The sequence below is a fragment of the Chrysemys picta genome, chromosome 5, assembly GCF_011386835.1.
Source record: "Chrysemys picta bellii isolate R12L10 chromosome 5, ASM1138683v2, whole genome shotgun sequence".
Classification (NCBI taxonomy): Eukaryota; Metazoa; Chordata; order Testudines; family Emydidae; genus Chrysemys; species Chrysemys picta.
This window is the reverse complement of record NC_088795.1, coordinates 45693879-45721612: the sequence shown is the minus strand read 5'-3', so window position 1 is coordinate 45721612 and position 27734 is coordinate 45693879. Positions and strand designations below refer to the sequence as shown.

General features: G+C 41.8%; 1 protein-coding gene and 1 long non-coding RNA gene across 12 annotated transcripts in view; one reads left to right on the top strand and one right to left on the bottom strand.

Annotated features, from left to right (window-relative positions):
- Positions 1-10359, bottom strand: part of INTU (inturned planar cell polarity protein) — a 113967-nt gene extending 103608 nt beyond the window's left edge. For 2 of the 10 annotated variants that reach the window (XR_010601771.1, XM_065597677.1), the window contains exon 1: positions 1672-1917. Coding sequence is in view for 9 of the 10 variants with exons in the window: in XM_065597677.1 (XP_065453749.1) it covers positions 1672-1799 (128 nt within the window). In the remaining variant the exon portion in view is untranslated. Of the gene's footprint in view, positions 1-1671; positions 1937-9851 lie in introns of those variants that run through there. The other 8 variants (XM_024110370.3, XM_065597674.1, XM_065597673.1 and 5 more) reach the window with 8 other exon arrangements.
- A 56-nt stretch (positions 10360-10415) lies between these two features.
- The window catches only part of LOC101933921 (uncharacterized), a 30560-nt gene continuing 13241 nt past the window's right edge, over positions 10416-27734 (top strand). Inside the window, exon 1 of one of the 2 annotated variants that reach the window (XR_010601772.1) lies at positions 10416-10526. This is a non-coding gene — a long non-coding RNA (uncharacterized LOC101933921). Of the gene's footprint in view, positions 10542-27734 lie in introns of both variants that reach the window. The other variant, XR_254883.3, reaches the window with a different exon arrangement.

The following is a 27734-nucleotide window of genomic DNA, read 5'->3' as shown; positions in this document are numbered from 1 at the left end:
TAGTATAATAAAAAGGAAGGTGAGACAACAGTAGCAAGGTTATTTCAGGATTCTGATCTCAGGGAAAGGATCAGGCAGTAGGTTAGCTGTGCAGAAGTAACAGGTTTCTGTAGATTTCAAGGTGTTTGCTACTTCTGTGGGCTGAGGCCCTTACTCATTCCACCAAACATAGCAAGGAGCTACAGAAAACTCAAGCTACATTTACACTACAGAACTATACTGGCACAGCTCTGGCACCATAGGGTAGCCACAGTCCGTGTCTACACTACAAATTTATGTTGACCTAGTTTATGTCAGCATACAGCCATCACAGTTATTAACGCGCTTGTGCATACTTGGCTCCTTGTGCTTGTGGTGTGCATCCTCACCAGAAGCGCTTGTATTGACTGTATTGTCAGTGTGGGACATTGTGAGGTGGCTCCTCAAAGCCAGTAACAATCAATGTGTAAGCCATTAAGTGTCTACACTGACATTGCGTGGACCTATTTACATTGACCATGACTGTATGCCACTCAGGAAGGTGATGTTACTAAATCAGCAGAGAGGCACTTACATCACCAGGAGCCAAATTAAGTGAAGATACTCTCACAACTAGGTTGATGCAAGGCAGCTTAAATCAACCTAACCCCGTAGTGTAGACCAGGCCACAGTCTATATCAAACAATCATAGCTAAGTCAACGGAGACATTTTTTCCCCCCATCAATCTAGCTGCATGTTCATTGGGGTTAGGCCAGCATAGCTACAGAGTTCAGGTGGGTGGATTTTTCACATACCTGTAATGTAGCTACGTCAACCTAACTTTTAAGTGTAGGCGAGGCTTTAGCCTACAACCAGCACAAAATGAACAATGTTTTGGAAACAGAATAAAAAAAATCAGTTTTCTGCCCAGAACTTGGGGAAGTGGGGAATCAACATGGTTTATGTTTTAACTAGGGGAAAGAACAACAGTGTAACCCTACAACAACCATCTGTAGCCATCTGAAATCAACAGAAGCTCCTGGGAGCAAATCACACCACTTATCTACGTATCTAAATATGGACTTAAAAACCATAACTTTAGGTTTTCAGATCCCAGCTGCCATAATCTGCAGAAATGCATAATACTTGGCACATTCATATTTATGCATGAATAGTTATTTTAATCATAATAAACTGTTACAAATATTACTTTTAACAGCCAAGTCCCCTTCTGGGAGCTATTTAAATTATTCATAAGATTAACAAAATTGATTAACTGAACCTCCCTATATGGACTCAAATATAAGGACTGAAACTGTAGTGAGGCCATTTCCCCTTTTACAGTACCTTACGCCCAAGAATCTCAAAGCACCTTCTGACAGGACAGGGAGCCCTTCCTACCCCTTTTCTACGGTGGGAAACAGAGGCACAGAGCGCGAAGCTGTTTGCCCGAGTTCTCACAACTGAAGAGTGGAAGCATGAAATCCAAGCTCTTCTGAATGGTGCTGGGAGGCAGGAGCCTCAGGATGCCGAGGTGCGCTTTCTCACACCTGGGTGCCCTGGAAGCCAGCCAGCCTGGGAGCGAAGGCTGCAGCGCTTGACCCCAGGGGACGGAGCAGCCTGGCCAGAACTGAGTCCTTCCCTCCCGATAGCGAGGGCCAGAAAACACGGTCACTCTCTACCCCAGACCCACGGGGTGGGGGCGCCCTTACTCAGAGCCCCCGGAGAACGATGCAGAGCAGGAGCCGGTCTCGCTGCTTTCGTCGCTGCCGCCCGCAGCTTCTTCCTCCTGCCGCGGCGCCGGCTCCCGGGGCATCTCGAACGACAGTGGCTCTTCCATGCCGGGGGGGTTCTCACCCCACCGCTACGGAGCCCAGCAGCCCCCAGCCGCCATGATACCAACACCCGGAAACACGAGGGCGACATGTGATGCCCGTCCCGCCCTTCTATTGGTGCCGCCGGCCGGGTGCCATGGAGACGGGAGAAGCCCTGTAGCGCGAGAGAGGCCGGTGGCGGCGAGGCAGCTCCTGCTGCAGCCGCGACCGGTTAGCGCTGTCGGGCTCGGGCTCTGACTCCTCCCTGCCTGAGCCTCCCCCCCCCCCCACGCGGCACCGGGTCCGGGCCTGCGGAACAGCGCGGGGGGGCTCCCCGCTAGGCGCGGGCTCTGGCCCGGCCTCAGCCCCGGAGCGCTCCCCCCAGGCGCTGTGTCCCCCCAGTAGAGACAAGGGCAGGCGGGGCCGGAGCAACAGACACGACCCCTGTGGCCGCACGCCAGGGCGAGGGTATCGATTCCCATCTCACGTCTCAGCCTGAACAGCGGACTGCGCCTTCTTTTGCGAGGGATAGACCCTGGCACCAGCAGTGGAAAGACTCAGGGCTTAGGTGTATTTCACACCATAATAATAAGCTCTGCTCTTATTCAAGGCTTTTCATCATTCACTCTCCTACCGCTTTGCAAAAGGAGTCAGTATTGTCATCACCACTTTACTGGTAGGGAAACTGAGGTAGGGTAAGGTAGAGTGATTTGCCTAAAGTCACCCAGCAGAACTGGTGACAGAGCTAAGGACAAAACCTAGGTGTTTTGAGTTTCTGCTCACTTTCTATCCACCAGGCCCCACTACCTTCCCCAGAACGGAACTAAGATAAAATAGAAACTGAACATAAACTTATTTCCAGTAGTGATTCCCCCTTACACCTGCTATCCCAAAAGCAAGCATGTGTTCAAATACAACCACTATTTGGGATAAACTGATGGCTTGCTTATTGCTAGAAGGCACATAATACATCAATATGATTGACTCAACAGAAGCAAATGTTTACATGGAATCATCTTTAATTTTGCTAATTGCTTCATGTGAAATTATAGTTTTCAAAACAAACGAACAAACAAAATGAAAAGGGTCACTTTGGGAAGTTCATGTGGCCTGTAATAATTTTCAAACATTTTGGAATCCAGCTCATTTTTTAAGGAACGCTAAACCTTTCCCAAACCATAGATCTTGTTCCAGTAATAAAAAAAGCAGAAGTTAAAACCCTGAAATTCTTTTCAATTCAAATCTAATGCAATTACTAGTTAATAAGGTACTTTAAAGCCCTATCCACACTACAGCTTTGAATTGTGTTTGTAACACATTACTGATATGGGGAGTTCAGTGGCACCTTAAAGACTAACAGATTTATTTGGGCGTAAGTTTTCGTGGGTAAAAAACCCACATCTTCAGATGCTGCATATGAAGAAATGGGTTTTTTTTAAACCACAAAAGCTTATGCCCAAATAAATCTGTTAGTCTTTAGGCTGCCACCAGACTCCTCGTTGTTTTTGTGGATACAGACTAACACGGCTACCCCTCTGATTACTGGTATGGTTAGCTGTAAACATGGTTCAGGTCTACAGCTACAAGGTTAAAGCTTATTGATTAGTTGCCACAACAGCAGTTTAATCTTTACCAGAGATTTTGGCTGGTTCATGGTTGTTTTTCATTATGGCCTTAGATAGCTTAGAATTTAAGATGTGTAGACAAAACTACTGCCTTTAACCTGCTAAATTGGCTGAGTTGAAGCCTTGGGAAATCCTAGGCTTTGAATTGACCGATTTAGCACATGTTAAAAGCAGTGTGCCATTTCACTATACTTAAAATGTGCTAGTTAGAGCGTGAAAGTCAACATGTTAATATCACAACTTTAAATCCCAGTCCAGAAAATGCCTGAGGCCTTTTATTAAAGTGTTTTTAACATGTTAGCTAATTATTGAAATTTCAGTGCAGACAAGGCAAGTTGTAGTTTTAACATGTTATCTCCTAAAATTCTCTGAACATATCAATATAGCAGTAAATAAAGGAAAACCAGTTGACAATTTATTGAGAATTCCAAAAGGCCTTTGACAGGATCCTGCACAAGAGGCTCCTAAAGAAGCTAAGTAGGCCCTGGGTGAGAAGCAAAAATATCGTCATATATCAAAAACTGGCTTGGAGACAGAAAGCGTGGGATTAAATGGACAGTGGCATTTAACCTTGTTAAATGTTAACCTTGGCAAAAAAAGGTTAACAGCAGAGTGCCTCAAGGTTTCATACTAGGTCCCAAGTGTTTAATACATTTATTAAATTATCTGAAAGGCAGGTGAGTAGTGAAATAGCAAGTTTGCAGATGACACAAAGTTATTTAGGTTAGTCTGAACCACAGAGGAGTGAAGAACTTCAGAGACCTAAATGAGCAACACATTGGTAAATGAAATTCAGTGTCAACAAATGCAGAATAATACACATCGGAGGAAAAAATTAAGGTATCCTACAGGGTTCTATCAACTCAAAAACTGGGTGTCACAGTAAACAATTCAATGAAAACCTATGTTGGATGCGCAGCTGTAGTCAATAACCACAACAAGATGCTAGGGTGCATACAGAATGGGATGGGATAGAATTGTTGGAACATTTCTAAAAGTGCGGAATTGGTCTGTGTTCTGAAGATCTAGACGTTACACTGCTGGAGCTTATTGCAGTAGGTGTAAGATTCTAGTGTGAAACTTCTGTACTTGAGACAGTCTCACAGAAAATGTTAACTAGTGAACAGATGATTCCAAGTGAATTAACAAAGGAGTGCTTTGGACACATCTTTCTTAGCTACACAACTAACTTTTCAACTGGGACTGTTACAGAAATCTCAGACTAGAATTTTGTGGTCCCTCTGAAGTAGGCTCTAGGCAAGACTTGTGCTTTTGCTCCTAAAAGTAAAAGCCTATTATCTATGAATGCAAGTATATAGGCTTAGTCATACAAGTCCATCCACATATAGGGAAGGATACATGTATATATGCTCTTCTTATGGAAGAAAATAAGAGAAAATTAAGAAAACATGTAGTAGTACAAAAAAAACCCTAACTGTTCAGTTCAGCTTCAGGATAGGAAGTAATAGGCAGGGTTTAAGCTTTTCCTATCTTAGGTGACATAAAAATTTCACTGAAAGTATACCAATCTTAATGGTGGAGAATTCTTAAACAAGTTCAGACCTATGACTTCTATTTTAGACTAGCACATGGTAATTTTAAGGCATGGCATAAAGGCAAGATAAAAGAAGGCAAGTCACAGTATATTACTTCCAGATAAGCAGGTGGGGAAACCCCAACTTCTCAAGCAATTCACCTCCTCAAAACGAAACATTCTGGATAAACAGGAGACACATGAACTCCTCCAAATTACCCAGTGTCTGGTGATTTTCTAAATGGAATATTACACAAGAAATCAGGATTTTAATAAAGAGTTGGAGGTGAGATATTCAATCCCTCCCTGCTTAATTCCATTTATATTTGCTAGCACCTTTAATGCAGCGAACAGCACATGAAAATGTCTCTGTTGAGAAGTGATGGGACCATCTGGCATAGACTGTTATGTTAAATTTCACTGAGTTCAAGGGTTGGTTAATTGTTTCCAGTTGTTAGTTCAACAAGTGAGAAGTACAGATTTCCCTCCCCAAAAGAAGGAAAGTCCATGTACTGCTGTTTTCGAGGATAACCGTATTAGAGAGCAAAGCACCACAGAACATCGGTTTACTGAAAGCAGTAGTGGCAAATCTCCCAAGTATATTTTCTGAAACATTTATGATTTTTGCTGGTGTGGAAACAACTAAGAAACGCACTGTCTCTCACAGCAGGATGTTATTTGAATAGAGACAGAATTTCCCATAAGATCTCTGTGGAAGGAAAAACCCTGACACCATTCCCTATACAGAAGAATTATAAGCAGCTTTGAAATAATCATTCATATGGAAGACCCTTTATATTTAACATGATTAGCTGGACTGGTACTACACTCTTGACTTGGAAGTCTAGTGAACCTTCTCTCCAATGCTTCCTGCATTAACAACAAACAGACGTTCTGCCACAGGCTATCGTTGGCACTGATATAATAACTATCTCCTATTAGACAACTGGTTAACGCATTACTTTATATAAATGAAAATAAATATAGTTATTGACTAAATTGAAAATTAAACTATTGCTTTTGAGTATTATTTTCTCCACTGTTATTCACTGGTAACTGGTTTTTCCAATGGGAAGTTGCAAAAGGAAGGTCTGGCATTTGCAGAAAACGTGTTCTCTTTTGTGGTAGAAGTATAAAGAATGGTTGTTTTGCTTTTATAAATATGGAAGTGCCCTCACTCTCTTATAGCACAGTTTGGTCTATTGACACAACAAGACCAATCTTAACACCTTACCTAGGAACCATGATTAAATATAATTTGCTAAAAAGATGCCAGCATGATTTCTTTGGTTAGTGTAGACAAGATATAGCCATGGGTCTTGGGTGTGGCTGAATTCCCCTCCGTGCAGGACTGAAAGTGATGGCATGGTGACTGCATGTCACCTTTGCACCTCCTGTATTTGGGGCCAGCCAGGGTTGCTTCAACTCATGGCTGTTATCTATGGCCCTGAAGGACCACTACAGGAATAGCTAGAACAGAGATTTTTCAGCCACACCCTTTCCCCTCCATCTACACCCCCAATGTCAGAGGCTGTAGGTGTGTTGGCGGGGGGAGGGGGGGAGAGGAGGAATGTGCATATATCTGTTGTGCTGCTGGCTCTATTGGGGTAGAGATTCCCCCAAAGCCAGGACAATTTCCTGGTGGGTGGATCTGCCAGCTCTGTGGCCCCTTTGCATAGTATAGCCAGTATAAATAGACCCTAGCAAACAATGAATGTGCTTTGACTACAACAGAATGTGTCTTTCTTAACTGCCAATGCTTAACATTTTAAATGGTCCCCAGCTTTCTTCCTCTCCCCCATTTTCCACTGGACTTTGAAGTTACAGGTTTTGTTTCTTTAAAGATAACGGAGAAAACTATACAAGATTATTTGCTGCTTTTATTTAATATCTGAAATTCAGGTCTGTTCGACTTGTTTTTCTCTTGGAAGACTCTATGGTCAACTGGAGAACTAATAGGAATATGATATTATAAATACCAAGCAAGTAAAACCACAGTGGAGTGGGGAAGTGATTTTCATTTTAGTTTAAGATTCTGTTTGTTTTTGTTAACGCCTACTTTGCTCAAATAATAAACAAAGTTGGAAGAAAAAAAAAACCCTCTTTTGTTAAGAGCAACAACGAGTCCCGTGGCACCTTAAAGACTAACAGATTTATTTGGGCAAAAAAGATTTTATTTTAATAAAGATTCACTACCCTGGCCCTTTCAATGTAGGGGTACATTTGTGTTCTCCAAGGGACATCTGGTAATCAGCAAAACAGGGAAGGGAAGACATACAAATATGAAAAAAAATGTAAAGTTAAAAACAAGCAGAAAAAAAAGCTTGTGTTTGAAGGGTGAGTGGCATGGACTTCCAGGTCTTTAATGCTTGTTTGTTTGCTTTTATAAAGTATCATAAAACCTTTGTTCACAACTTTGCTGCTATTACTGTGTGGGGACAGTTTACTTCAAGGCAAGGTGAATTTAATAGGGAAACGGTGTTCATTTTAGATTAGTGTATTTAAATTAAGATAACCTAAAGCCATAATGAAGGCTACCTTTGTGACAGAAAATAATAGAAACTTTGAGGAAAAAGCCTTCAGGTTTGCAAATACCACATACAAAATAAGTAAATGCAGATTTCACTTTTTTTTTTTTTGCCTCTTTCCATTTCCTCTGTCATTGGTGTCCTCAGTGCAGTAAGAAGAACAAATATTGGAAGACAAATATGAAAAAAAAAATCAGGAAGATCACACCAACCCAGGTGACTCCTTTGGCGGAGTATTTTATAGAGTCACCAACTACTTTAATTCCCAGCAACCATTGCCTATTAGCATTTAAAGTAGTAATAATTTGAAATTGGATTTTTCCACAACTTGCTTTTTTTTTTTGTTAAATTCCACAGCCTTTATTAGGATCACTTAGATATGGCATATAGGTCAAGCACAAAGAATACAGTGATTCTTTGCAGTCAGTCAAAATGCAAATGTAAGTACAAATAGTACTCCAGTGCATGGAAAGTAAATTAAAATAAGAAATACTACTGGGCAACATTTTGCTACTGTGACTTAAAAAACCCACAACACCCACTCAGCTTTACAGTCTCTGACAAATGCATCCATACTGTTCAGATTTCAGAGGGTTCCCAGTCGCATATGGCAGCATTTATCTGTAATTCAGATAAAGTTGCTTCACAGTGCGATATGAGGGCAGGTCTATTCCAGAATTCCCTATCTATTTATTTCCAGGGTAGCATTTGTCTCTATTTTCATAGCTACAATTTTGTAGATATTGATTTTAAACTTTTTTCAGTTGCAGCTGTGTTAATAATTAGGTTTCATTTTCAGTAGCGATATCTATTTGGAGCTGGCACTGACATGACAGATTGCATTTCATTTGCAATAACAAATAAAATAATTTAGCAGAAAGTGTGTTTTGAGAAACAGATGCTCTATTAGACACAGGCTACTTATGAGCTTTTATTAAATACTGCTCAATAGAATCATTTTCATATTGTAATGTGTGATTTAGTCATGAGCCTTTTCTAGTTAGTGCTGGGAAATTGTCTTTGGGATCTTTTTTTTAGCGTCCTTTCTTTACTAGCCCCTTTGATAAGGTCTCATTGTGAGTGCTTCTTTGGGGAAAACTGTGGAAAATTGCATGTTAGGGATGGTGAGGGCGGGGGAAGGGGGAAAAGAAGCAATTTCTTTTCAGCGTTCCTCTTGCACTCTCAAAGGTCCAGACGATTTCCCATCTGGCATAGCGTTGTGCTTTTTTTAAAAAAGCAGAAAAATTCAAGATGATCATGTAAGTGATTCCTCTTGTCCCCTCCCCCAACATTTCTATTAAGTGTAAGCCTGTATATTTCCCTGAAACCCCTCAAATTGTATTGCTTAGATTTTTATAGTGCCCTTACAAAGTATCAATACAGCCTTCCTTCCCTCTCTATGTGGCAACTACAGTAAATACCAGTACCCTTAAAACAGGGAGCTAAACAAGAGAATTATTACTTACTGTATTCTAAAATCAGCCAGCCCTTTTATTTAGTCTTAGCATTAAAGAGGTAAAAATTCTTCTCATCCTCTTGGTTACCCGACACAAATAGGCCCGGCTCAATATTCTCTCCATCTAATCCATTTTAGCCCCATGCCTCCGAATCGTACCTCTCCTATAATGCTTTGAAAGTTTGGGTTTCTTATCGAGCATGCTTCTTTTGTAGGTCAAACATTAAACATTTCCCCATCCTCGACTGAATAACAGAAAAAGGGGGAAACAGCACATTCTCATTTCCTGTCTGAACAACAAAAGACTCTCTGCCCACTAATCACCTTCCTGGAGAAAGCGGAAAGTTAATAACTGTGTCTCCCAGTTTTAATTTTTAGCTGGTTCTGAGAGCGGTAGTAGTTACTGCACTGAACTGCTGCCTCTTGTAAGTATCATGTGTCTGTTACAGCACAGCCACAGCGTGTCATGCACAGGAGCAGGGTCTGTAAACTAAGCAACGAGCACAGTGAGAGATGATCTCTTTATTTATCTTTCTCTACAGGAAGCTCATTGCTCAGTGGCTGAGGGTGTCACACAGTAGTTCTTAGCCCTTCCAGTTTTTTTTTTTAAGTTTAGCAATACACCCCTTTCCGGGGTGCCTAGAGAGAAGGGGTTGGAGAAGTTCCCTTTATCATAGCATATTAGTGGAATTACAGGAGATCCTGTTGCCTGTGTGTGTACGGGGGTCAGAAGGATTTCAGATCCGACTGCTCCTGTCCCAGAGGAAACAGCTAGAAAGAAGTGGAAAACAAGAATTGCCAATGCCTTTCACTTACATTAAAAAAAAAAAAATCAAAACCAGTTCTTCACCAGTCTGAACTGAGTGCATGGTGGGAAAGGGAAGGTCTGTGAGCTCCCTCTCCTGCCTTTCAGCTCCCTTCCCCCTCACACTAACCTGTGCAGTAGGATACTTTGCACTGAGTCCAGATCCTCCAGATTCCTGGTGACAGGTCTCGGGATGCTGTACCTGCCAACGCTGAACATGCTGCACAGGAGAGGCCACTTCATTGCAGACACAGAACTGCTCGCCAGGTTTCACGCAAGCCCCTCTCCCCGAGTGCTAGTGATCAGCTGCGTGACTGCACCGGGGTGGGTTAGCTATTTCAGAGCAATGAGCAAGCTTGTCATTTCAGGAGAAGTAGAAAGGAAGGAGTGAATGTTCCCTCCGAGCAATTCTTCTGTGATCCAAAGAAAACATGAGTCGAACAGTTTCTGCCTCCAGAGAGCAGGGGAATCTCCTCCTTCTCCCAAAAGCCGATGCCTGCAGATATCATCACTCACTCAAGAGCTTTCCTGAATGTTTTGAGGAAGGGCCCAGTGTCTATCCGAAGAAGGAGAGAGTCGCTGGCTACTGCTCCAACCTCCAAGGCAAACTTCTAATCTGCAGATGAAACTTTGAAAGCAATTCAAACCGAGCAGGTGGGAGCTGTTCAATTCTCCTGCTTCCTCCCGGACTTCCCCTGGTCCTAAAGTCCTCCACGCATCGTCTGCTAGGGATCAAGGTAACTTTTGAGGGTGGAAGTCCCAAACGGCAGTCCTGGAATCAACTATTTGTTCCATGAAAAAACAGGTACTAACTTTTCTGGTAAGGACATAATGATCTCTTATCTCCTGAAACCTGTGAATGTAAAGGGAACTGAAATTATGAACTGCTTCACAATCTGTTGTCAGCTATAGCAACTGGCCTGCCTTGAAATGTAGTAAGGAACTGAAGAATGCTGTTAATATGATATGATGTTGCTGTTAGTCTATCCCCCCACCACAAAAAAAATAGATATGGGCCCGTGGAAATGAACTCAAGTTTTGTATAAAGTAAAACAATTCTTTACTGGCAGCTCTAGATCCTTCAGGTAACAACTTCTTCCGCTCAGCCAGGGCTCCTGCAATGTCGGAAAATCTTTTTTTGACATATTTTACTAGCAGTTGCAATAGTGAATACTCTTGCACCTGCCAGTTTTATTCTTTGTCATAACAAATGTATATGAAAAATGAAAAATAAAAGAACATACAGAATTTCATCCAACCTAGGGTGGTGTTGGGTGTGTTGTGAATACAAAAACAAGCAAACAAATAAAAAAACGGAACACTCCTCATCAAAGAATCTAGTTGCCTTTACATAGTTATTGAATCACCGGAGGCAATGTTTCCTTTACATCAAACACAGCTCCATTTAAGTAAATGGTGTAAATCTGGTTTGAGGACCATATCCTCTGCCATTCTCATTTCCTATTTATAAATTATAGTCTTTCATATGATGCTTCTTTCTTCTGCTTAATTCTTTGTGAAATGCCTTCATGAAGAGATGAGTTTTGCATCATTTCCAGAACTTAACAAGACTTGGCTTTATCCTGATTTCCAGTGATAGGTAGTTCCACAGTTTGGGACTATGAGCTGATAAGATCCTTGGTATTGTCTCCCTAGTCTCTCTCAGCCATAGTATGCAAGATAATCATAGTAAATACAGCACCGCAATGAAAAAGGTGTGGTTCCTAAGACAGACCAATAAGGTCCTTAAAGATCAGGACCACTACCATGAAACAGATCTGATAATAAACAGGAACTAGGTGAAAGTTGTGGAGAACTGATGTTAGCTGCTCTGCTCTCTTCAACATGACCGCTTGGGAGTTAGGCCACCATGTAGTGGAAAAGCTGCACCTTTCTTGGAGTCTTTGCCTTCAGCTCCAGACTGATTGAGTAGCAATAGTCCAGCCTGGAGGTGATGAGTGCAGAATCACTATTGCTAGGTGGTTAGAGTTAATGTCATATTAATTCTGAGTGAGATGTCGCTAATGTCTGAGTGCCTAACTTCTTTCTCTGGTAAGGGTCAGAAATTCTGACAGAGAGACAGTCTCCTCAGAATTCTACTATTACAAAGTATGTTGTTAGATATTTTTGTATACATATCTTTCATCTTCATTCCCACAAAGGCTTTATTGTGATCTTTAAAGCCAGGTCTGTATTGCTAGGGAGGTGGAGGGTTATGCAGAAGTGTGGTGCCCAAATAGCAGTTGCTGGAAGCATTATGAATGTATGGTACTAACTTCCAGGGCCACTTAGCTGAGCATGCTTAGAAGAGGCTCTTGCACTCTCCACCACACTGGCTTTGGAAGGTGTGCAGGGCAAAGCACTGGTCACATCCCCGTCTTGCCAAGACCCACCCACTTTAAGGTGTAGCACACCTGGTTGCACTATGGTGCTTCCTGCACTAGGTGTGCATCAGGGAGAAAAGGAAAGGTCATGAGTTTTGTTTCCTTCTTTCATGTAGCTGCTTCAGTATCCTTACAAAATATTTGCCACAGCCAAGAGGCTGTTCAGAAAGATAGAGTATAAGTGGTACATTCCATCTCCTATGTGGATTACAATGGACAGAAAAAAGAGATTAGCTAATACTGCTCAGAGCAGCATCAATTAATCCTAAAACATTTTGTTACTCTCCTTAGAGGAGTCACAGAGCACAACCAGCGCTCAGTTGCCAATGGCAGCAGGAACAGGAGCCAGCCGTGCTGCCATTGTATGTATGAGCTCTCAGGAGCACTGAGGGAATAGTCCCTTCATAAACCAAGATAGGATCTGAAAAATTTAGAATAGGATATCTTTTGGATTCTCGGCTTCAGCAGTTTATCTGGCCTTGCCTCCAGTCTGCCCTCCCTACATTCCTGCTGGCCTTGCAAAGTGGAGGTATAGGAACAATATTGCATAATAGCAACACACAAAAAGTGGTAGAAGTTTTGTATTATTTTGTTCCTTTCCATTTTTTATGCCTTACGGAAACGTAGGTGTTACAGTCATTTTAGACTTAGAGGGCTGTGTATTTAACCAATTTAGTTAGGACAATGTAAAACCTAGTTCTGGTACTAGCGTTTGCTGGTGAAGCACAACAGTAGAATGACACATTGAACATTAAAATCACATTGTGTTGCCAGTAGACTTTCCATGCAACTTGTTAGCTTTTCTCCATCTTTCAGCTACTTCTCCCAAGAGACCATTTATTGCTTTTCCTGTAGTTATGCACCTAATTCTATTTTTAATGATATTATCTGCTGTGAGCAATATTACATTTTGAACACACTCATAACAAAATGCATGTGAAAAATCTTTATTAGAATCTTTTATGCCTCAGGACAAAAAGAGCTTGTAAAATAAATTAAAATTTTTTAAAGCCCCCGAAGCTTGCCAAAATGTGAAAGTGTAAAATATTTGGTTTAGGATTACTTTGGCTTATGAGGTACAGTAACAAAAGATCCAACAGGGCCTTGCTGTTGACAAACTGATAAAATCACAAAGTTTAAAGTCCACTAAAATATATCGCTACACACTAATTTGTATATTTTCCAAGGTCACTACACCTCAGATCAATATATCTAGATAACAGAAGTGACAAAAAGAAAGAAGAGGAACAATCCAAATGTGATGCAGTGAATACATTCAAGAAAGTATATTTTCTTTCCTGGATCTATTTATGTCCCTACAGCTGTAGACAAGTTCCTCACAGCTAAAGAAAAAGCTCCAAGCAAGCAGGACTAATCCTCAAACATGATTTCTGCAAATTCTTAACCTTTGACATTTACAAGAATTATTTTAGTTGAGTCTTGAGCATGTAAATTTGAGATGACTAAACTACAGAGATTACAAAATTACTATTTTATTGTAATTTTTTTCAGGATTTTACAGAGTACCCCAGAAGTAGCTATTTATATATGCTAGGAAGGAAAGGCTGTTAGGGATCACTATATTTGAAATCTGTCCACTTTTATTACTTAGCTCTTATTACAAGAAACAGTTTTGGGAGGGATGGGGGAGGGGAATCCAGGATGTATTTTTAACCTATTGAAATGCATTGGACTAGAGAGAGTTTATGGAAGAACAGAAATGTAACATTCAAAAAATTAAGGGAATGAAGAAAAAGAAACACATTCTTTAAAGTGGCACCCTGCCTGCCAGAAAAATTCTAGTGCATCTGGTCCCACTCTCCACCTGAAAAGCTTTACTGTCAGACCCTTTAAAAGGGCTCCCCACTTTTGACTGTGTTGATTATTGTTTATAATGTAAGAAAGATTGGGAAGGATTGTTATGTTATGTTTATGAAATAAATTTTTGCCTAATACTGCACACTATGTAAGGTTATTAGCACTTGTCATTGGCCTGACACGCTATACTGGCCTCTGTGGTACTATCCAGTTGGTCCTCTGAAGTGTGTGATCCAGTGGAGCTACGGAGTAATATCATGAGGAGATTTAAAATCCCTAACCTTTGAAGGAAATGTTGATGACTTCTTTTAAAGACACAGTTGTTAGGCCCTTGCTCAAGAAACTCTCTCGTGACAGTGTTTCTATAATCTTCCTTTCTGGAGGAAGATTAGGAAGAAGGTGATATTGAATCAACTTTTGCTATATCTGGAGTATTCAGATTTCCTTGACTGTGGCTGGTTGGGTTTTAGGCCTGGATACGGCCAAAATGACATTGCTTTAATTGGTTAATGATCTCCTTCTGGCAATGAATAAAAATCAAATGATCATTCTTTTAGATCTATCATTTGCCATTGATACCATTAACCAGAAGGTGTTAATATATTATAGATCTTGGTAGGGATAGATGAAGTCATACAGAAGTGGCTCTGTTCTTGTCTTTCAAAGAGTACCCAAAAGGAAATGTAGGATAATTGCTTATTGGCCAGAAATGTTTTATAATGGGAGATTTATTCTGTCACTCCTCCTGAGGGAGCATGGACTGGTGCATATGTCCAATATTGAGATGATAAACAACTTTACATTTCTATTTCCTTGGACCTGGCTAATGTGGTTAATTGACTAACACACTATCTTGCTGGGATTTAGGCTTGGATGAGAGTGAGCTGGCTGTCATTCCATCTGGCTAAGACTGAAGTTATGATGGTAGTTTGAAGGAATTCAATGGATTTGAGGAGATGGCAGAAACCGTTCACCTCTTTTTTTTTTTTTTTTTTTTTAGGATCAGCCCTTTAGGTCAGATTTTTGATTTATAGTTATAGTGACAAGTAAATCCACAACTGCAGTTTGTTGCCTATATTAAGTGGATTTCAGTTACAGCCCTGAGTATGGGTTTACCTGCTTGGCTGTTATAACCAGGTCAGTAACCAATTCTCAGCAGGCACTGACAATACAGAGATTTTCTTTTCTGATTATGTCACCTGTACACCCTTTCTTATTTTTAATCTAAGAAATAGCTTCCTCATCTGTACATGCTAAGCAGAAGCTTTACGTTACCACATAGAAGAAAAAAGAACAAAGAAAACTGCTAAACTAGCACTGTTGTGTTGTCTATCTATTTAGAATGTGACTCTTTTCCTCAACTTCTTCATACACAATGCCAAACATGCTTAATACCAGTGCTTAATAAACAATCATAACAATTCTGAAGCTGTGGCAATTGCTGCACAATCAAGGGGTGGCTGCATAAATTAGTACAAAATCAGCTATTTTTATCAGTGAAGTTACAATATGTCAAGCCATGAAGTAGGCACTTATAGAAAAATTTCCCTCTCTGTGCTAAGAATGCGCCCCAATCCTAAACTGCAGTGTAATTTGGTTTCCATGTTTGTCCAGTCCACAGTTAGTAGTTGTTGTGGTGGTGGTTTTGTGGTGTGGACATCTGTTCTCCAAGAATTGGACAGACTATTGAGCAGCCATAACAAGGTAATAACTGGACTAAATTTGAACATGTGACTTAAAGATGAAAGGTTCAATATCCCCGTAAAAAACCTGTGCTCTAAACCAGTGATTCTCAATCAGGGATATGTATAATCCTGGGGGTACACAGAGGCTACTCAGAGGTACATCCACTCATCTAGATATTTGCCTAGTTTTACAACAGGTTACATAAAAAATACTGGTATGTAAGTACAATATTTATATTCCAGTTGATTTATTTTATATTGTATGGTAACAATGAAAAAGTAAGCAATTTTTCAGTAATAGTGTGCTGTAATACTTCCATATTTTTATGTCTGATTTTATAAGCATGTAGTTTTTAAGTGAGGTGAAACTTGGGGGTATGCAAGACAAATCAGACTCCTGAAAGGAGTACAGTAGTCTGGAAAAATTCAGAGCCACTGCTCTAAACCGTTCAGTTTGTCCACTATCCTATATTACTTCTCTAAATTTTTACCCTTCTTTTGTTTGTTTGTTTTTGAGATTCTGGTTAATGACCTCAGTGGCTCCACACCTACATGATGGTTGCACCTCCCATTGGAGGAGAGGGGGGCTCTAAAAAGGCAGAGGCAGCAGCATGCCCTTTCCTTCCCCCCAACAGAAAATATGGACACACACCTTAGGAGCAGCTAGGATTCTTTCTACCCCTACTGAGGAAGCCAGGGGTGGCTTACCCCTGCAGGTGTATCCCCAGGTGTATCTGCTTGGGACAGGTTGGGTCAGGCTCATTACCCTCTTTTCCTCCTTTATATACAGAGTTCTCTGTTGGGTTGGTGCTGGTGGGGCCCCCAGAGCAGCAGGTTTTGGTATTAACATCCTACTAAAATTCATGAGACAGTTCATACCTCTGAGAATTATGATGTCAGACTCCTGGCAGATGTCACTGCAGTGGTCATGCTGGGTTCATAGTTTATTTGCAACCATTAAGGCTTGAGACTTAATTATTTAAAAAAAATGAAAGTTGAGATTTTGATGTCATCACATGACTCTAGAAACTGTGCCTGTATTGCCTATGCCTTAATCCAACTCTGGTTAATGCATATTAATGAGCATCTTCAAAAGAAAGGCATAGATTGAAGAAAAATAGAAGGAAGGGAGTGGGAAAAGTAGAGTGAAAACAGTAGGAAGAAAGACAGGGAAAAGAAGTGTTTGTTTTTTCTATTCCTTTTTATGTGTCCCTTGTCTGTCCTTCCTCCTTTCTTTGTGTATCATGTCCTAAGTACCTAAATATTAAATAAATGTATCTTCATCTTTTCTTCCCTCTCCTGGATGCATTTCTGATCTCCAGTTCCTCCATACTTTCCCCCCTACACACAGAATAAGCTCTGTTTACTCTGAACTAAAATAAAAATGCAGGCACCTATTTGCATAAAGCCTGTTCCTGGTTGTAGTATATACAGTGATGGAAAATATACTGAATCAAATTATTCCTTGGTGTAATATGATTGAAATCAATGGTGTTGCTTTAGGGGTAAATTTGGGACATTATATCATTCAAAATGTGATTATATCATGCCTACCCCATGCAGGAGAACAAAAGGTTCACAGGAGTTTGAGACCTCGGTTAGCTCACCTTGCTGCACCTGGAGGGTGTGACAAGCTTGATTTGTTATTAGACCCTAGTGTTGAGGAGCTGGGGCTTTATAAAAGAAGGAAGTGAAAGCTATAAGGGAGGTTTAGGGAAGACCGAGAAACCACTGAGCGCTGAGGTCATGTGTTCATTTTCTCTGGAATCTCTGTGGTGGGCCTTAGAAAGGGGGCAGGTCACAGGCAGCTCGTTCTGAAGGAGCAATGTTCCAGCAGACAAAGGAGGCGCTGGGAAAAGCTGGTGGATGGGGAGGGAACCAGAGGCGAGCCTCTGTTAAACACAAACTAGAGGGAGGTAGGAAGTTGCTATATGAAACAAGAAGATACAAATTTTAACTGTTAAACCAAGGTCCCTAGGCCATGGTCCAGGGTCTGGATTCCCCTACCAGCTCTGAGGAAAGGGTGCATAAGTCTGATATAAGGTGTATCAATGCTAAGGTAGGGTGGAAGACTGAACCTAACTGACAGGCTGAGGAAACGCCTCAAAGGTGGCAGAAGGCTGTCTTGTGTTGTACTCTTGTTTACCTGGGAAGGGTGGAATTAAATTGTGACCTGGCTGGAGGGCTGTCACAAGAAGAGGTATACTACCACGGGACTGGAGAGACTGTTGGTGAGGGATGCTGGAGAAGAGATCGTCTGTTATGCTGGGCGCAGCTACAAGAGAGCACTTCAGTGGTGAGTCCCCACAGAGCAACAATCAGTAAAATTACTAAGGCTTTTATAGTCTCTGTGCTCTTTTGTGTCAGCCCTCCTTCAGCTAGGCCGATATGATGGGATATCTTGACAAGGGTAGTGGTTAGGGTTATAAAAACTGAAAAGACTGGCAGTTTTCTAGGTCTTTTATTTTTACTCTAGCACCATATGCACACTAGAAAAGTGTAGCTGTTTTTTAGTTGCCCTGGTACTAGCAAAGGTACAAACTCTGGTGTAGACAGGACTCAATTTTCAGCATTGTCATTGCTCTGACCCTCTGAGAGATTACAAATATTTTCCAGGTTGAGTTTTGCTATTTGATCCCTTCTGTGCTTTACCATTTACTCAGTGAAAGGGTATCTCTGAAATGCACTCCTCCTATAAAGCCAGACTTACTTTGTAAATCTTAAAGTTGTGTTTAGTTGAATAACTGTTCTATGCAGAATTACTTCTGCAACTTATAGTGGCTAGAGCATAAGACTGGGATCAGGATTCCTTTTGGGCTGCTCTGATTTACACTAAAGACCAGACTGGTTTCCGTCTGGTTCCAGGAGCTGCAAAGGTGGTTACCATTGCCTCTTATGTGGCTGTATGCTGAGTGCAGATTGGCCAGAACAGAAAACTTGGTTCAGGACACTTAAAGTATTCAGTATTCCTAAACCACAGAGTTCACAAATCACAACTTAGAACCCCCAAAATCATGACTTAAAAACATAGATTTTTTTTTCTTAAAATGATTTTTGGTCTGTTTTCTGTTTTTTAGCTTCCTCCTGAGGAACCCCCCCCCCCCCGTGTGTGTGAGACAATTACAGACTGAAATCCAAACTTCTACACATAACTATGTGTACACACACACACACACACACACCTACACCTGTTTCTCCACTCTCCAGTTCCCCAGATAGGATCCTGCAGTCCCTGAAACCTCTCTTCCGGGCTGGCTTCTTCAATCCCCTATTGTCCCAGCAAGGCCCTATAGTCTCCATATTCCCTGGCAGGTTCCAGCTTCTGTCCCCTCTTTCCAGCCTGCAGGGTAAGGGGCTGCCCTGGCCTGTTATCTCCATTAACTCTCTTGTCCTGCACTGTCATGGTGAGGTTGAGGCTGTTGTTGCTAATCTTCAAGGGAGGGGAGGGTCCAGCTCTGCCCTGCTCAGAGTACACCTGGGATACAACTACACTGGAATAAGACCTGCAGCACAGGTGTGGCTGGCCTGGGGTGGCTGACTTTGGCTCAGGCTGCAGGGTTAAAAACTGCACTGTAGGTGTTCAGGTTTGAGCCCAGACTTTTAGCCCTGTAGCCTGAGTTAATTGAGCTGGGCTCCGAAAGTATGTCTACACTGCAGTCAGACAGTCATGGCTGGTCCATGCTAGCTGACTCTGGCTTGGGCTAAGGGCTGTTTAATTCTGGTGTAGACATTCAGATTGGAGTCCAGGCTCTAGGACCTTGAGAGTTAAGAGGGTCCCAAAGCTTGGGCTGCAGCTTGAGCCCTAATGTCTACACTGCAGTTAAACAGCTGCTTAGTCTGAGCCCCATGAGCCTGAGTCAGCTGGCAGGCAACAGCCATGGGTGTCTAATTGCAGTGTTAACATACTGTGAGACTTGGGGCTGTGGGTTTTTTATTGCGATATAGACCTACCCATGGATGCCTGGATACTGCAGGCAGCTACCTGTGGCAGAGTGGCTTCTAGTGGCCAAAGGAGAAAACTGTAGGTAACTTAAGCAAAATTCCTGAGCTGTTTGTGTTTTATGATACGATCCCCACAAAAGCAGCTGCAATAACTCTGCTCATGTTGGCAGCACTGCGTGTTATACCAGTTTTGTCAGTTTGATACAAATAATCCCCAGGCGGGCAGGGGACTGGACTCGATGACCTCTCGAGGTCCCTTCCAGTCCTAGAATCTATGAATCCTGGAAACAATATTATGCTAGTGTAATTACGTCTTCTGGAACTTCCTCAGCAATCCAAGACTTATTGAAAATTGACATTAATGGTCCATTGAACTCCTCGGCTCGCTCTTTCAACAAGATGCAAGTTATCTGGACTTGCTGATTTAAAAATGTCTAACTTTAGTAGCTTCTGTTAAACATCCTCCAGAGATACTAGTGGAATGGAAAGAGTGTTTTGCCATATGATAAGATTGTATCATCTGTTTTTTACCAAATACAGAACAGAAATATTTATTGAACACTTCTGCCTTTTCTGAATTATTATTGATAATTCTACCATTTCCATCTAGTAACAGACCAAAACCATTGTCAGGACTTTTTGTTGATGTTCCTAATATATATTTTTGAAAGCCTCCATATTGTCCTTAACTCCACTGACCATAGATTTCTCCTTGTCTCTTTGCTTCCCTTATCAACTTTCTACAATTCTTATCTTCTGATTTATATTCATTACTATCAACTTCCCCTTTCTTCCATTTGTTATATATATTTTATAGCTGCCATCGCTTCCCCTCTAAATCAGTACATTTTTTTTTTAAACAGCCTGGCCTTCCTCCACCCCCGATTGTGGCTTTTGGGGCATGTAGTAAGGTGTTCTTAAATGATTCACAATTATCATTCACAATTTTCTGATTAGATTCTTCCTCTCAGCTGATCTGGCTTGTAATTGTTTCCAGCTTTGTGAAACTGGACCCATTAAAAAGAACAGGAGTACTTGTGGCACCTTAGAGACTAACAAATTTATTAGAGCATAAGCTTTCGTGGGCTACAGCCCACTTCTTCGGATGCATAGAATGGAACATATATTGAGGACCCATTAAAGCACCAAACATGTATTTTAGTAGTCTGGACTTTATTCTTCTTGCAAGTTATGGGATCAAGTCATGATCACTTGTACCTAAGCTACCATTATTTTTTTTTTTTTCCTATGGTCATTTTCTCTTTAGGATAAGATCTAATAAAGAATTCCCCCATGTTGGGAACTCAACTTTTGAGTTAAGAAATTTAATCTATAATGTTTAGACATTCCAAGGATGTATTAGTCCTGGCAGTATGACACCACCAGCATATGCCACTCAAATTGAAGTCCTTCTGTGATCACACAGTTCTTTCCCCCCTACATGTTATAGATAGGCGCATAAGGAGGCAGTCATCCTGTTCACTAGTGAAATTTGGTGATCTGTAGCAGACGCCAACTAATATCCCATCTTGTGCTTTATCTGTTAGGATATTGATCCATAAGCATTCAAGTTCACTTTCTCCACAAATTATCAGTGACTTGGAAACAGGTCATGCCATTTTTGACAGAATGTCCCTCCCGCATCCTCTTCTCCACCCCCAACTCAATCATTCCTAAATAGATAACTATTGATTTTAACAATCCAATCATGCAAATCATCCCACCAGGTTTCAGTAATACCAACTTGATCAAATTTATGCTCATAAATGAGCAGTTCCAATTCCTCTGGTTACCCAGGCTCCTAGCATTGGTGTATAGGCAATTCAAGAATTTCTTCTCCATGTCCTATGAACAAAATTCCTCAAGAAACCAAACATCTTACTTTTGTGCTATCTGAGTTTATATCTTCCCTATTTTTCCTTTTTTGCTATTAGTTTAACCCTCTCCTGACTATTCTAGCCAGCCTGTCCCTGAGGTCCCCCTTCTATTGAGGTGGAGGACATCCAAACTATACAGCCCAATTTCCCTTTTAAGACAGTCTTGTGACTTTGGGGTGAGGGGGCTGACTCATGAATTTTTAATGCTTGGGCCTAGTAATACTGAATATGCCTCAAATTAACAGAAGAAATGGAGAGAAGGAACAACTCCTCTCATACTTGCATTTAAAAAAAAAGGAATGAAAAGTTTTATGGCCAATAATCCAGATATTCTGCCCTTAATTCTCTCTCCCCCTCCTGTCCACTTTATAGACTGTGTGTCATGTCAGCTGGTTGTAACTGAAATTCCACTTTTGTGGGTTTAAGCCACACTCTTAGAAGCAAATGTAGTATTTTTGTGGATTAAGCATTTATATAACTCTTTTCAACATGAGTTAATCAGGATTATTTGCAAAACGTTAAGACATTTATTTTTATGTTTCATATCATGTATGCTCTGAAAATCCATAGTTCCTTAAAATGCTGAATACATGATCATTAAAGCAGTCACATAACTGGCCTATAATTTGATGCAATAGATACTTTTCTCTCTAGTTTAGATTTTCTCAAAATTTATCCTTTTAATATCTAAATATTTCACATGCTTTCTAAAAATAGCAAAATAGCACCATCTGGTGTCAGTTTTTACCTTTAACTCCTATATACTTGTTGGGGATTCTTTCTTATTATCCAGAGAATTGGTACAAAAGCTAAATGTGGAACTCGGGCTTTTGAAGGGCTGCTGCACGTTGGGCTCCTACGCATCTTCTAAAGTAAAATAGTAACACATATTCTTTCACGTGAACAGAAAAAATGGTTTTAAAGAATGAAACACAAAGTTATTTTGAGGAAAATTAAAAGATGATAGGGAATGAAATGGGGAGATTTTTCAAAAGCACAGAGGGGAGTTCGTTGTGTATGACTTTTGAAAACCTCCCCCTTAGTGAAGACAAATAATTCCAATCAGACTTTTGCTGTACTGTTTCATGGCTCCTTTATCATACACTCTGCAAGGTCTAATCCCCAGTCAGACCTATGTTGTGGGCATTTGCTGCAGCATTAGAGGAGAGATCTCCCATGTTGTTGCACTCAGGACACAGGAAGCAATGGATAGAAAGATAAGGTTGGCACTATGGGGAGAGGGGAACCCCTCCCCTCCCCCCCCAACTGAGCTGTTATGCCAGAAATGGGCAAATCCTAATATTTGATTACACAAGGGATGAACATGACCTTGAGAAGACTGCACTTACTTGGCCACTGAAAGCTTGAAAAGAATAAAGAAAAATCTATAGCACTGGGGGGTGGGAAGAAGAGAACAACAGTTTTATGAGAATGATTGATTAGGGTGGCAGCTGACAGGAGGGGAAGAAGTAAGCAGTGGTACAAATGAAAGCTGTGAATAAATAGCACTCTCCCAAATTTTACTGAGCAAGGAAGAAGACAGTCCGGGTAGCCTTTGTTCAAGAGAAAGGGGGTCAAATATTTGTTCTGCTCCTAGTACAATGGAGTCCTGGTCCATGACTAGGTATCATAGGGTCTATGTTAATATAAATAATGTTTCCTTGTCAATGTCGGAGACCAGAGCTTGTTTGAAAGCAGAAAAAAGGACAAGAGAGAGGAAATAATGAGTAACAAAAGGGATAAAGCAGAGGTTCTCAAACTTTTGTACTAGTGACCCCTTTCACACAGCAAGCCTCTGAGTGTGACCCTCCCCCTTATAAATTAAAAACACCTTTTTATATATTTAACACCATTATAAATGCTGGAGGCAAAACAGGGTTTGGAGTGGAGGCTGACAGCTCCCAATCCCCAGTTTGAGAACCACAGAGATAAAGAACTGTGAAAAAGCATAGAAGGAAGGGAATCCTAACTTTAGACCATTAGGCAGATGCAGATTAGAGCCACAATAGGAGAATTAAACTATTTTGGCCTTGCATGGTTGCACAGAGGCAGAAAAGTATAAGGATACTTTTTTTTTGTCCCCTTGGTGATGAGCACTGGTATTCAGATTGTCACTGGTCAGAGGAGTACATGGATTGCTACTTTTGTGTGTCTCCTAAGGTGCAAATTGCTTCAAGGGGGAGGGAAAAGGGTAGGGAGAAGATGGAGCCATTGGCCTACCTCACTCAATATGAAATGAAAATGGCTGGCTGCAGAGAAAGAAGCTGTTCCAGCCTAAGGTATGGTGTAGCTTGCCTGTCTACCAGTATGCTGGCAACTACAGGAAGGATTGTGACTCCCTTCCTTCCCCCCCTCCCCTGTCCCCATCGCTGCTCAGCTGCAGGGGGAGGGGTCAGTGTATGGGGAGCTGCTCCCCGTCCACCCAACCATGATGCATCTGGACCCCCCTCCCCCCCAGAGCCAGAACCTCTAGCTGAGCCTCATCCACACCACCGAGTCCCTGGACCCGAACCCCCACCCTGCTGAGCCTCACCGTCTGCATATGGAGCCCCATGCACTTGGATCACCCCCTGGCGAGCCCTGCACCCAGACCCCCCTCCCCACCAAGCTCTGCCCTCTTACATGCAGATCCCCATTGAGCCCCTCCCCCCTGCATCTGGATCCCCACCCGTTCACCCAGTCCACTCTCCGCTGAGTCCCCCACATTCAACCCCCCCACCCCAATGAGCCCCACCCTCCCTGCACCTGGACCAGTATGGTGAGCCCCCCAGCACCTAGACCCCCACCCCAATGAACCCCACCCATCCTGCACCTGGACCTCCACCCTAGTAAGCCTCGCTCCCCCAGTACATAGACCCCCCCTACAGAGCTCCCCACACCCAGTCCCACCTGCTGAGCCCCAACCATCTTCACCTAGACCACCCTGAAGAATCCCATTCCCCTGTACCCAGAACCCCCCAAGAAGCTCCTGTGTATCCAGCTGCCCCCTGCACCCCACCGAGCTGCCTGTACCCATATTGCCCCACCCAGAAATCTCTTGCCCCACACTTGGATCCTGCTGGGCTGAGCCTGCTTGCCCCACACCTGGATCGGGGGGGGGTGTCAGGGCTGGATGTGTGTATGAGACTCTGTCCCTCTCACTTACTATCTTAGTGCACCTGGTGTGGAAGGGCAGGCCTGGCCCTTTTGCTATGTCAGGGTCAGGTGCAGCCTCGCTACCGAGTCCATGTCCTAGGGAAGGCTGGGGGCTGCAGGGTAATCTCCCACCTCCACGCAGCCAGTGGCCTGTGCTCCCCACTGCCATGCTGGAGCCTCTGTATTTATTTATTGACAAACAAAATTTGCAGAATTTTAAAAGATTGTGTGCAGAATTTTTATTTTTTTGGTGCAGAATTCCCTCAGGAGTAACTATAACTCACAGATCCTTTTCAGCAGTACTCCTGCCTAAACAATCATTTCCTATTGTCTATTTGTGCAGTTGGTTATTCCTTTCTAAGCATAGTACTTTTGCTCCGCCTCTCCCCAAAGAATTTCATCCTGTTTATTTCAGATAATTTCTCCAGGTTTTTCAAGATCATCTTGAATTCTAATCCTGTCCTCGAAAGTGCTTGCAACTCCTCCACAAACTTTAAAAGTGTATTCTCTATGCCATTATCCAAATTTATTTATGAAGATCCTGAATAGAACCAGACCTAGGAAAGATCCCTGCAGGGCTCCACTTGATTTGCCTTTCTAGCTTGATTGAGTGTGATTTTCCAATAGTTGTGCACACATCTGGGTTATATTTCACTAGTTTCCTTATGAGGCGATCATGTGAGACAATACCAAAAGCATTACTAAAATTGAGCTAGATCACATGTACTGGTTTCCCCCCCCCCCCCAATCCACATTGTTTGTTACCCTGCCAAAGAAGAATATTAGGTTGGTCTGAAAGGATTACTTCTTGACAAATCCTTGTGGACTGTTACTTATCACTAGGGCTCCGTGTTTATCAGGGAGGTTGCGGAAGTCACGGATTCCATGACTTTTGTAGTGGCCAGTGTGGCTGACCCCAGAGCCGCCCAAGCAGCTGGCTCTGGCGCCCCAACCTGGAGCCAGCTGCTCAGGCAGCCATGGAGACAGCCACACCGTCCGCTGCTGGAGTGGCTCTGCAGCCAGACTCTCTGGCAGCCCAGCACCGAGCTGCACCAGCCACTGCTGGAGTGGCCCTGGCGCCAGCCGCACTGGCAGTTGCTCTGGCAGCCCCAGGCAGCTGTCCCCAGGGCCTGTCTGAGTGGTGGCTGATGCAGCTGGCCCTGGGGACCACGTGAGCAGTGGTCCTGGGGGCAGCTGGAGCAGCTGCTGTTTGGCGGTTCCCAGCAGGGGTCCCTTCCACCACCCATGGCGATGTCCGGAGCACTGCTGGCCCCCCAGAGCTTCCCCCACCCCCTGGGCAGCTGGTGCCTTGGGCTATGACCCCCTCCACCCTGGCAGTGCCCTCCTAAGCTTCAATCAGGGGTATTTATGGTATAAGTCATGGACAGGTCACAGGCTGTGATTTTTTTTGTTTTGTTTGTTTCTTGCCTGTGACCTATCCATGAATTTTACTAAAAATATCCATGATTACTTATCACCTTCTTATCTTCTAGGTGCTTACAAATTAATTATTTGCTCCATTATCTTTCTGGGTACCAAAGTTAAGCTGACTGATCTATCGTTCCCTGGGTTGTCCTTATTCACATTTTTGTAGATAGTATGACCAGTAATATACCTATTGTTCCCTTCACTCTGTGGTCTATTTTTAACTTTTAAAGGTGAACTGTAAATCATTCTTGTAAAATGATTTGTTTTACAAAAACAATCTCAGAAAGCATCCCACTAACAAGATCACTATGAATAAATCATTACACAGCAGCTCCATGTCAGTCACAACATAAATTTGGAAAGTTTAACATCCAAAAGTGTATAAATCATTTTTTAAATGGAAGTCAGTTTAGTAAGGAAGAACTAAGCAGCCCTTCTTGCCTTGATCATGAAATGCTGGTTAGATAGGTAATATAAGGGATAAAAAGCAGTGATACTGAGTGACACTAAGGAGAATATAAATTCAGAGATTAAGTATTAGTGTTCTAGAAAAAGTGTATTTGTAAAAATAACTTTTTTGAGTAATTGAATATTGGCAAATCATTTATCTGTGTGAAAACAGGCTATACCTGATTAATTTAATTACCTAGATACTGTATATCTTCCCAGGTGTGCAGTGAGAGTGAACTTCATCCCCCGAGATAGCTAACAAAAGCTCTTTGTGCTGACCTGTGGTACAGAGGTGGTTTCATCCTGAATGAGGCAGGGTTCTGTAGGAGTCAGTGTTGGCTTGGCCACCCCCAGTTTCACCTTTTAATAATCTGATTTGTTCCAGTTGTAAAAATCTGTCCTCATTTAGCTCTACAAAAGAAGTTAAAGATGTAAAAAATAAATTGTTTAAAGAATCAGTTGAGGTTGCTAAGGGGTAATGATCACATCACATTATTGCCTCTCACATAAAACATAAGCACTTTATGTGAATGAATGAATGCTTTAATTGTGAAACTTACTTATTTTTTGGACCATGTATGTTCTAATCAAGTATAATGATGCATATTTCATCATAGCACAACCTTAATTTTGACCCACAGTATTGTTCTTTCAGCAGTAACCTTAAGAAACCTGCTAACCAACTGTTTTAAAAAAAAATCAAAAATTATGTATGTGGACATTGACACACACTGACCTAATTCAAGTTCACATACATAGATCAATACTATACAAAAATATAGACTTTAAAATACACGCTAGTCTCAAGAAACAGCAATTACAAGCACTTTTCCAAAAGATGCAACTAATAACCATATTTACTACTATAATCTTTTAAAAATATCCCTTCAATAGTTAATGAAATAAAGATCACAAGAATATATTTAAAATATTAACAAACAAACCACCCAACAGTCCAGAAGTCAAACCCACCCCAGATAAGAATAAAGCCCCTTTCCAGTAACAGAGATTCTACAAAAAGGCAGGCAATACTAACATCACTTCACAGACCTTTGGTGACTGCAATAGGCCAAGATGGAGCAGGGAGGTGCAATTTGCAGGGTTGAGCCCATTCTGTACTTGGTGAATGGAAAGTGTTATAAAGCAAATACATTTAGGCTACCAGTTATGATTAATAGGCCTAAAATTAAAATGGATCTATAGGTTTTAGAAAGGAAAATAACAGTGTATAAATCTGAGGAGTTTCAGAAATTTTAAATTCAAAGGGTTTAAAATTACACATTCAATGGATCTG